The sequence below is a fragment of the Heptranchias perlo genome, chromosome 11 (assembly GCF_035084215.1).
Source record: "Heptranchias perlo isolate sHepPer1 chromosome 11, sHepPer1.hap1, whole genome shotgun sequence".
Lineage (NCBI taxonomy): Eukaryota > Metazoa > Chordata > Chondrichthyes > Hexanchiformes > Hexanchidae > Heptranchias > Heptranchias perlo.
This window is the reverse complement of record NC_090335.1, coordinates 20,040,529-20,052,602: the sequence shown is the minus strand read 5'-3', so window position 1 is coordinate 20,052,602 and position 12,074 is coordinate 20,040,529. Positions and strand designations below refer to the sequence as shown.

At 39.7% G+C, this 12,074-nt stretch overlaps 1 protein-coding gene across 4 annotated transcripts in view; it reads right to left on the bottom strand.

The window, feature by feature from the left end:
• scml2 (Scm polycomb group protein like 2) overlaps nucleotides 1-12,074 on the bottom strand; it is a 161,657-nt gene that overhangs the window by 75,882 nt on the left and 73,701 nt on the right. For all 4 annotated transcript variants that reach the window (XM_067992658.1, XM_067992661.1, XM_067992662.1 and 1 more), the window contains 2 exons: nucleotides 10,675-10,745; nucleotides 8,968-9,202 (listed from right to left, as the gene is read on the bottom strand). In XM_067992658.1, coding sequence (XP_067848759.1) covers nucleotides 8,968-9,202; nucleotides 10,675-10,745 — 306 coding nt within the window. The remainder of the gene's footprint in view (nucleotides 1-8,967; nucleotides 9,203-10,674; nucleotides 10,746-12,074) is intronic.

The following is a 12,074-nucleotide window of genomic DNA, read 5'->3' as shown; positions in this document are numbered from 1 at the left end:
CCCTTTCTTTCCCCATAGACTATTAAAAGGCGTTTGATAAAGTACCGCACGGTAGGCTTATCATCAAGATTGCGGCCCATGGAATAAAGGGGGCAGTAGCAACATGGATACAGAACTGGCTACGGGACAGGAAACAGTAGTGGTGAACGATTGTTTTTCAGACTGGAGGGAGGTGTACAGTGGTGTTCCCCAGGGGTGGGTGCTGGGACCAATGCTTTTCTTGATATATATTAAGGACTTGGACTTGGGTGTACAGGGCACAATTTCAAAATTTGCAGATGACACAAAACTTGGAAGGGTAGTAAACAGTGAGGAGGATAGTGATAGACTTCAGGAGGATATAGACACACCGGTGGCATGGGTGGACACGTGGCAGATGACGTTTAACGCAGAAAAATGCGAGATGATGCATTTTGGTTGGAAAAATGAGGAGAGGCAATATAAACTAGAGGGCACAACTCTAAAAGGGGTATTCTAATGCTGTTTGTCTCCTCAGTCCACTGTGCATCTTGTATCTCCTCTCTACTGCTTCATCCTGGGGCCCCTCCCCCGCTTTGTTTTCTAAGATCAAGATTCTTCTAGTTTCTTTTTCAAAGTCTTCTACGAGCTTTCCACATAGGCTCATAATGAACTAGAAATATTGTTCATGCGAGTGAGGTGAAAAACAGCTCAAGGTCTTTATACCAAAGGAAGCCTTTTATGTCACAAATGGATCCAGATAGGGTCTGTGTACTTGCCTTACCACACACACACAGACAAAATGAATCCCTTCCAGAAAAAAGCTAAAATGAACAAAACCAGAAAATGTTACAAATGCACAAATCATTCAGCTTCTGTGTAGGGAAAGGACAGGTTACTGTTTTGGGGTTAACTTCTGACAAAGGGTTATATCTGAAACATTAACCTCCTTTTTCTCTTTGTGGATGCTTACTGATCTGTGCATTTCTAGCATTTTCCTGTGGCTTGAAGGTTCTTCAAACAGAAGGCTCTCAAGCTAAAAGGGCAAATGGAAACTTGAAGAAGCAACAGCAATAATGGGTTCCACTTTAAAAATCCCAGATCCCTGGCCTTGCTACAATTTACATGAATGGAAAAAATTATTAGAAATTTTCTAACCTGAAACAGATGGATCCCAGTCTCCAGCATTCCAACAATTATTAAGCAGTACTGTTAATAGCTCAAACCTTTTAATTGCCCTTTTCAACAGCCTCATTCAAAAACATTGTCCATACAATTACATAGAACGTACAGCTCAGACACAGGTAATTCAGCACAACTGGTCCATGCCAGTGTTTACGCTCCACACAGGCCTCCTCCCATCTCTCCACATCTAACCCTATCTGCAGAATCGTCTATTCCTTTCTCCATCATGTGTTTATCTAGCTTCCCCTTAAATGCATCTATGCTATTTGCCTCAACTATTCCTATGATAGCGAGTTACACATTCTAACCACTCTCTGGGTAAAGACGTTTCTCCTGAATTCTCAATTGTATTTATTAGTGATTATCTTATATTTATGGCCTGTAGTTTTGGACTTCCCCACAAGTGGAAACACCTTCTCTACATCGACCCTATCAAACCCTTTCATTATCTTAAAGATTTCTATCACGTCACCCCTCAGCCTTCTCTTTTATAGAGAAAAGAGCCCCAGACTGTTCAATCTTTCCTGATAGGTATAACCTCTCAGTTCTGGTGTCATCCTTGTAAAAAATGTTTGCACCTTCTCCAGTGCCTCTATAATCCTTTTTATAATATGGAGATCAGAAGTGTGCACAGTACTCCAAGTGTAGTCTAACCAAGGTTAAATACAAGTCCAACATAACTTCTTAGCTTTTCAATTCTTACCCTGCAGAAATGAACCGCAGTGCTTGGTTCACTTTTCTTTTCATGGTCTCATTAACCTGTGTCGCTGCTTTTAGTGATTTGTATCCCTAGATTCCTTTGCTCCTCTACCCCATTTAGACTCTTATTTTCCATGGAGTATGTGGCCTCCTTATTCTTTCTACCGAAATGCTCCAGCTCACATTTATCTATATTGTAATTCATTTGCCAATTCCATGCCCATTCTGCAAGTTTATTAACGTCATCATGTATTTTGGCAGAGTCTTCCTCTGTATTAACTATACCCCCAATTTGGTGTCATCTGCAAATTTTGAAATTATACTTCCGATTCGAGTCCAAATTGTTTATGTAAATGGCGGACAACAGTGGTCCCAGCACCGATCCTTGTGGAACACCACTTCCCACCTCTTGCCAGTTTGAGTAACTACCCTTCACCGCACTACTCTGTTTTCTGTTTTGTAGCCAGCTTGCTATCCATTCTGCTACTTGTCCCGATTCCATATGCTCTGACCTTAATCATGAGTCTACTATGCGGTACCTTATCAAAGGCCTTTTGAAAATCCAAATATATTATATCTACAATGCTTTGTTTGCTCTTTTTTAAAAAAAAAGCCTTATTAACCTGCGACATACTTTGTGATTTGTGTATCTACACCCCATGATCCCTTAGCTCCTCTACCCCACTTAGACTCTTTTTTTTACATTTGTCACATTTTTATTTACAAGTATAGCCATTGAAGAAAATGGCAGTAGTTGGTACCCAGATTACACCTTGTGGCCAAATACGCCTATCAATACTATACAAGCCTACTGCACAAGTGCGGGGAAGGCTCGGCGCTGGTGTCGGTCCTGCTGGTTGCGCAGTGCTGGCAGTCGAATGATAGAGATGGAAGGCGGAACTAAGCATCCAGAATGAGTCTGTTCCATATACAATCCCCACCGCTTACAGTGGATTCATTGGTGTCAATGTGATTTGCCCGCTATACATGATGGAAGCTGTAACCAAGTAAGCCCATGCGAAAGAGTCACAGCCGGGTCCTCAAGAAAGCATCGGGATTGAGGTCATCAAGCCCATGCAAAAGAGTCGGGGCTGGGGTCGTCGCCACGACAAGGAGCACAATAAACCGGCAAGAAGGGCTCGCAAAAGTTCTAGAGGTCCAGGGGAACTGGAGGTGGCGGGACTGCTGTTGCATATTTTAATTAGTATAAGCAGTTCCAATTACAGTCAAGAGGGTGAGTTAAATAGGAGGTGTCCCCACTCTCATCTTGGTCACTGAAAAGTTTGTAACGTATCCAAAATAGCCAGTGTGCTTAAGAAGGTTTAAGCGGCTCCATTGTAATTGACGTCTATCGTAATGGAAAATGGTTAGCGCCATTTGCCTGATATGGGCAGCTGTCCGGATCAGCAGGGATAGTGTAAGTGGTGGGGACTGTGTTCACTATACTTGTTCGAGGCTGGTGAATTTTCTTCAGCAAAAATTTAGTCGCCTTTGTAAGTAACGCCATGCTTGGAATCATTCTAGTAACTCTCTAAACTCTTCTCTTTGGGGTAGGGTGACCAAAAATTGTTGCCATTTGCTACAAGTGGCCTCAACTTCAATTTATATAATGTCAATATAATTTGATCTGATCTGTAAAGTGATGCTTTCCAGATGCACTCCAACACCCCATTCTTATTCACACTGACTAAATGCTTTCAGGGTACCACCATGAATGATCACTCCCAAATCTTTTTCAGCAGTGAAATTGTTTTCATGTTATACATGCTACGTGTACCAATTCACTGGATGCTTTCAGTTAATGGTGGGCACCACGTGGACTTTGTGTTTAGATTTCCCCTGATCATACCATTTTGATCTAATTTGTTATTTTAGTTACTTTGTCAAAAATCACTTTGGGTGGGCAAGTACTTCCCGGGTAATTTGGGTTGCATCACCCTTTAAGCAAAATTTTTGGATGTATCCCAGTGGTTTCCCTAACCCAAGTTCACAGCCCTACTTAAAATAGGACCTTTTCATGTTAAATACAACTACTGTTACTTATTTTTATGTATTACTTTACAATATTCATTCACATGGAAATCCATCTGCCAAATCTCAATCCATCAACCTAATTGGTTCAAGTCCAGGTTAATAAATATCAATAAACTTGTAGAATGGGCATGCAATTGGCAAACAAATTTAAATATAGATAAATGTGAGGTGGTGCATTTTGGTGGGAAGAATAAGGAGGCCTCCTTGGAAAATAAGAATTTAAATGGAGTAGAGGAGCAAAGGCATCTAGGGGTACAAATACACAAATCACTAAAAGTAGCGATACAGGCTAATGAGGCCAAAAAAAAAAGCCAACAAAGCACTGGGGTTCATTTCGAGAGGGACAGAATTGAAAAGCGGAGAAGTTATGTTAAGCTTGCATCGAACCTTGGTTGGACCACACTTGGAGTACTGTGCACAGTTCTGGTCTCCATATTATAATATAGAGGCACTGGAGAAGGTGCGAAAAAGATTTACAAGAATTATATCAGAACTGAGAGGTTATAACTATTAGCAAAGATTGAACAAGCTGGGGCTCTTTTCTCTATAAAAGAGAAGGATGAGGGGTGACCCGATGGCGGTTTTTAAGATAATGGAAGGGTCAGATGTTTCTACTTGTGGGGGGGAAACCAAAATTAGGGGGCATAAATATAAGATAGTCACTAATATATGCTATAGGGAATTCAGGAGAAATGTCTTTACCCAGAGAGTGGTTAGAATGTGTAACTCACTACCACAAGTTGTGAGGCGAATAGCATAGATGCATTTAAGGGGAAGCTAGATAAACACGAAGGAGAAACAAAAAGGCGGCTATATTGATAGAGTGAGATGAAGTAGGTGGAAGGCGGCTCGTGTGGAGCATAAACACCGGCATGAACTAGTTGGGCCGGATGGCCTGTTTCTGTGCTGTACATTCTATGAAACAGTTATTGGGCTTCACAAAGTTAAATAACTGCTCAAGTCAAAAGGAGCTGCCAATCAAGTAGATACGTGAACAAATCATACATCATGTTTATGTTTGGACTGTGTGGCTTGGCTGCCTTCTCAAGCAAACTGAATGGAGATAACCAACTCATCATTGAAATGGTGTATCAAATTAAGCTGGGACATAATTTCTGCAAAGCTGGTTTTTAATTCTGTGTACCATGACTGAATTAAGGAGTCAATACAAAGCTCAAGTTTGAACAAAAATGCTTTATCTACCAGATCATCATCATCCACTAATTTAGTTACTTCCTAAATGAGTTCCATGTGTTTGTACGGCATGATCTATCACTTTGAAAACAATTCTGATTGCTTCCTATGATCTCCATGCTCTTTAGGTGTTAATTAAAACATATATTTTTCCCACTATGGATACTCCTATTTGGACATTTGCTATCCTCCAGTACTTAGGTATCACTCCAGTACTGATAGAGCGCAAGAAGAATTTTAACTAAAGCAGTTCCTCCTTTAGGATTTATCCCATCAGGCCCAGCAGTCTTACATAGAAACTGGAAGGATTACCAGCAACATATCAGAAAAGGATAATGAAGAATCAAAGATAAGGGTGCTAATGTCAATGAGACAAGGAAGGATCCGGCCCAAATAAACTGGACAGAACATTTAGCAAAAAGGATGACTGATCAGCAATGGGGGATCTTCAAGTACGAGATGGACCGAGTACAAAAGAGATGTTCCTTTAAGGTGAAAAATGCTGAATCAAAAGATCAAATTTTATGGATGAGAGATTAAACCGAAACTTAAAAATGATGAAACCAGGGCTAACAATACTAAATAAAATCACAAGCATGGCAGAAAGTATGAAAAGGCAGGTGAAAAGGTATATTAGTAGGTCTCTTGTAGTGATTTGTGTAGGATAAAGGTATACTAAATAAATATTTTGCATCTTCTTTTACAATTGATGGTGGGAGCGAAATGTAGGTGTACTAGAGAAGAATCTGGAACAAGTGTTATAGACAACCATAGAAAAGGAATTGGTTCTGAAAATGTTTTCAAAACTCAAAGTGGATAGGTCACCTACCCCTTGTAGTATGCACCCCATGCTGCTGAAGGAAGTCAGATAGTGGATAGCAGAAGCAATTTTTCAGTGCAGCTTAGCTATGCGAAGTATGTCAGGGACTGGAGGTAGCCAATGTAACACCTCTGTTCAAGAAAGGAGAGAATGATAAACTAGGTAATTGTTGACCAGTTCATTGGGACGAGTACAAATGGGAGTCAGCTCATCTCCAGAGTACCCCAGCATTCTATTGGTAGACCCCTTTTTTCCCTCATTTACATGCTGTCCTTTGGAGATATTGGCCGAGGCTTTCTGGTGGGCTAGCCGCATTCCAGAGAGCGAGGCCAGCAGCATTTGTGGGCAGGCACAAGCAAATCAAATTAAAATAAGGGAAACATGGCCTCCGCAGAAGATGTCTGTTGGGTTTGGGTGGCCAGAGTCAGTGATTAGCAGAAGTGGGGGGGGGGGGGGGGGGGGCAGGAATTCCAAGTGCTGCCCTTCAGAGGACCACGGTGTGGTAGTAAAGAGGGAGTAACCATTTTTCCCAAAAAAGCTGTCTGCATTCCAACCCTGCCCCAACCCCCACCGGCCTGCCACATCGAAACTCCACGCTCTTTTTGGTCCGCCTCCAATATGATAATGACCCCAAACCTGGAAAATTGGCTGAGGTCAGAGGCATAACTGTGACAGGCAGATGTCTCTTTCCCCCTCCTCCCATGACCGGAGGTGAGTCTCAATCAAGGAAGCCTAAACCATTATGCGCAGGCACGTGTTAGCTTCTATACCCTTATCCATGCTTTTGTCACCTCCAAACTCTCCAATACACTCACCAGCTTCCAGAAATTCATCCTATGCAAACCCCAACTCGTCCTAAACTCCACCCGCACCTGCCGCTTGCTAAATCATACTCACCCTTTAAATGCCTGCTTAAAGCCTATACATTGAACCGGACTTCGTCAACTCTATTAATTCTTCTCCCTCAGTCTGTTCACTCTGAACTCAATCTGTTCTGCCCTATTTGAAGCACTCTGGGACTTGGTTATGGCAAATTGCTTTACAAATTGTTGCTGTTGTACATACTACATCAACATGTCAAAAATCCATTCTTTTAACATGAGAACTGAGTAAGATAATCAGCTGAAGATTCTGTTAACTGTATCCATATGATTTATATCTATTAATGTTAATTGTATTCAGGTGGTGCGTATCAATTGGGGACTCTCACATTCATTTATATGAGAGCTTATCTAGGATGTGAAATGGGTAATGTGGATCTCTATGAATAAAGGCTTGGAAGCAACTGAAGATCAGGTTCTAGTGTTCGATCCTTCACCACCTGGCTATCCAATTTATTACATTGCACTCTAGTTTGTACTCCAAGATACTAACATATTGTGGAATTTAGATTTTGTTGATAAGCTGTTTCATTTCTATGGTTTATGGTTTGATCTCAACCCCAGGATTATCATTTGTACATAATATACAGAACAGTATTACTGCTCAATAAATTTGCAATGGGGATGACAACTATGAAATAAATGTAGAGCTGAAAAAAAATTCAGTATGTAGAATTCAGTATTCAAAAAGCAGTATGTCATACTTGGTTTTATGAGACTGCCTTAAGCTAAAATAATCTCACTTTGGAATTTAGATGCCAAACTGTTTATGCTTTGTACTCACCAATTATCTGTATTCCTCCATGACATAACTTTCTTACTAGCGGACCTCCTGTGGCAGTGCTCACAGCGAGATAGAGGATACACTGTTTTATAACAATCTGAGTGCTTACACTCAGTGTTACATTTCAGGATGTTTAAGTGTTTGGCTTAGGAAGAATATCAGTTAAATTTAAATAAAGATGATGTTTTTAAGTTAAATTTAGTTCTCGAGGGATTAAATCCACACAACATGGAAGATGTTTCGAAAAGTGTATTCAACCTAGTATCCAGATCCAGACAGTGTTTTGGAACAGAATTAAGCATTTTGCATATTCTATTAGTTTGAGCCAGAGGTTCATTAACATATTCCGGAATGGAAATTGGGTGCAATATTAAAATGACCTCACATCAGAGCACAACATGGAGTTTATGCTGAACCAGCCATGTGGGTGGTTTCTGGAATTGTTACTGATGCTTTGGTGATCCAATTCTAAAACAGGTGATTGAGAGATTTTCTGCTTGTTTTCAAAATTTAAACTCATTTGCTTTTTTTTAAAAACACTGGGATGAGAAAAAACACAGCCATGTGTACTTCTCCGCCTAATAAGCTTTCTGAAGTTTACAGAATATTTATTAATTCAAAACCGATAAGAGCTCCAACATATACGTAATCAGTATTGTACGTCATTTTTTTCCCTTTCACACACCTCAATAAAGAAAATACAAATTTTACATTTACAAATTCTGTCCTCTAGATTTTTTGAATAATTTTGAAAAATAACCAAATAGATTTTGTTGAGGATTAAAACAAGTATTCCATCATTTGGCTAACTAAATGCTATTGATGTATCCTGAAAAATGGTGCATACTACATGGTCAGACTGCAGGCTTTTAGGAGGCACTCAGGCCAAATAAAAACTTTAATGAAAGTATTAAAAGGTACAGAAGTCAATTCAATGGATAAATTTAAGCCACGTTACTGCAAAATATGTAATTTTAAAACTTCAGAAATTTTAGTTATTCAGGAAAAAAAGCATTGAGATTCAACTGATTCATTAATGAAATGTGGCAGTGAAATATTTACACAGGATTTCCCTTTAAAGGTGTAGATCTAAAAAGCGTTAAAGGAAATAAGATTTACGGACAAGTGCATAGTATACACTATTTTTAATACATCATTCCTCCCCAGCCACTATTTTCAACAAAGAATAAAGCAACACCACAGAATCTTATATTCTTTCATTATATAAATCACAACATAATCAACAAATTGGTACTTCTACTGAACGAGCCATCCTGATTATTTGTAAAGTGAGCAAATACACTATTTAAGCTGATTTAGGTTTGTATATATGGATTGGTTATTTTATTAAATATACAAGTATCAGATCTGAAAATAGTTCAATCCTTCAAGCAAAAGTTTTATAATCTTACCAAGTGGAGGTTGCAGCATTCCACTGTTCTTCTCACAAGTTCCAATAGGTTGTATATCAGATGAATCAACCAATCGCCAAAAGTCATTTTTATTGTCGCTCCCATCTAGCCGTAATCGTAGCCTTGCTCCAGTTATTCCAACCACAGTAGCTATACAAACTGAGGTAACATTTCTTGGGTCTTGAGCCTCAAGTTTCATATCAATTTTGAACTCATTGTTAGGTGGAGTTCTAGGCTGGAAGTGAGAGTACAATGTAAATACACTTTGTGAATAAAAAATGTTCTTAGCGTAGTAATGTTATAAGTAGCCATTATGTACTTGTTTAAAAGTTGATAATTTTATCTGATAACAAAGAATGAGGAATTCAGAGCCATAATATGATGGCAAGAACCTGTAAATACACTCACAGCAATTACCGCACTGCAGGATCCCTGATTACGGTCTACACCCTCTAAAAGACATTCGCTTCCCCCCCCTGTCCCGCAGAGACCAATGTCGTGTGCCCAATTTGATGCTACCTGAAAACAAGGTGCAGCACAGTACAGTGCCTAAAGGGGGACCCCATCTTGCTCAGTGCTGACGGATGCTAAAGTGGGGCAGGGGAGAGTTTGTGGCAGCACTTCGCAGAGGTCTCAGACATTATCTTGGAGCAAGAAATGTGGTAAAAGCTGACAGGAGATCTCAGTCAGAACGGCATCTCCTGACCTGGAACCAATGTGATCTAGATCCCCGATGGAACCAAAGCTAAAGCCAGACAGTGCTGGACTGCCTCCTTGGAATCAGTAGAGATAAGGGCAGGGTGAGGTTGTTTTCTTTTCCTTTGTGAAGTTGGCACTCCAGAATATGAGGCAGACAATTTGCTCAGCACAGAGGTGTTGACATGGATAAAGATTATTCTTAACATTTGCGTTCAATTTTCTCCTGAAGGAAGGACATATGGCCCCAATACATGCTGGGCAAACAAAGCAAGGCATATCTGACACTTTGCGTTACTTTTCAAAGAAAGGCCACATTGGCACTAATCACAACCATAGGCTATTATAAAAGCACAGTCACATTTTGCAACATGTTTGAAGCTTTTGATGAGGTTGAAGAACGTGCTAATTTTAGCTATCATTTGCCTAATAAACTTCAAGCATAGCTGCAAGTCACTAAAGAATAAAGGTTGCTTTATTGGCAACTATTGATCAACACAATTGTATTAGGCAGAACAAACAAGAAAAACTTCAACTCTTAACAGTGGTGAATGTTGAACAACAATGGACTAATAAACTACCATCTATAAACAAGAAAACATGTCAAACCTTTACCAAACACAGTTTGAAAGCTTAGAGTAGAAGCATGTTGTTCTGGGATGGGCCACTCCAACTCAAACCCAGAGCTTTGTGCTGTGTGGGAGCATAGTTAACATGTACCAGTGCCATCTGAGGTGTTCTGGCACTATTGCATGCTGACATCAAAATCATATGGGGTGTTACATGACCTCCCCAGATTGTGCTCCTGGCCTGGCTCTATTCCAACAATGTGTGAATAAAGATACATGGAATTTAGCTAATTGGACTTAAGTACTCAGCAGTACTATCTTGTCATTCAAACCAACCATCATATGGTTCCCTGATACAGTACACAGGGACATTGGAAACTTGAAAAAATGGCACGCAGTACAACAGTATGCAGTTCCAAATTCAGTTTCTGTGGGTACATACCTGTCGAAAACAATGTGAAGGAGCAGGGACTTCTCCAGTTTCTTTCAAGTATTCATCCCAGTTAAAATGTTCTGTAATCAACACAAGAACAATTTAGCTAATAATTTAATGGAATCATTTCACAGCCTGTAATTTTACTAACTGTCACATGAAATCCATATACATGATAAAGGAGTATTATACAAGTTCCACTTCATATGGTTTTGGTCATTGTTACCCATGTACATTCACCTAAAAGATATTTGAGACAAAAGCAATAAAATTCCACACTTGGTCTATTAAGTAATTTCCAATAAATCAGACTAAAGTTTCACAGTTTAAAGTCAGACTAAAATACCTTTGTGAATCACACAGAAAGTGTTTATGCTGGAATGTGTACAAAATTTGTCAATAAATTAACAGTAGTTATTAGTCATCATGTGCACAGTGATCTTCTGTAACACTGTGTTTGCAGTAGGAAAAGTGATGGTGGAAATATCCATGATAGCACATGTATTGAGATTTAAGAGTTGTTTACATTCTTCCAAATTAATTATTTTCTGCACCTACTCCTAAAATTCTGCTTTACTCAAAAGTCCAAACAAATGAAGCTAAACAGGCCGTGAAAGTTTTTAAAAAAAACTTTTAAGTAGGCAAAGATGAGAAAAACCAAACAAGAGTAGTGACCACATTAGGTGATCTGTATAAGCACAAGTGGTACATTAAATTCCAAAGAGAAGCAGTAATACATGGTGTAAATGAGGATTTATCAGTTCCCCTAGTTTTAAGCTTAGTGGCGCCTTTTCAACACCAGTTTCATAGAAGACCGATATTCATCAGCTACACATGCATGTCAACGGGTACATTGCATCCCAACCACCACATTGGCAGACAGCCAGTTACATCTCCAAAATGCCCAATTATGTAGAGAAAACTGGGATGAACTTCAATCCGGCAAGAAATTACATTTAATAAGTCGAGTATCTGCGTATAGCTTTTCACTGGATTCTATCACCCTTATTGCAGAGATTGCACATCAAACTGGCCTAGAAAGACTCTCTCTGCTGGGTCATTTCAGATAATAGAGTTAGTTCTTTGGTGGGATGCAGCTGAAACTTCTCAATTAACTATGAAGCCCAGTTCCTGGACAGATATTTGTTGCACAACTGTGAAAATGGATTCCAGGCAGAGGACTCTGAGGAGCCAATCATCAAGATTTAGACAGAGAAACTGCATCCCAAGAAACACCGTGAGCATAATTAGACTGTCTGTGAAAACTCTGGGTGCTAAGAGGCCAGTACCTTGTACTGGTAGCTGCGAACTTGGAACTCAAACGTTGTGACGCTTCCAAATGATGATCTGGATGTACTTACGTTTTAGTTCTACAGCTACAAGCCAATGTCCTGGATAGACGTCATAAG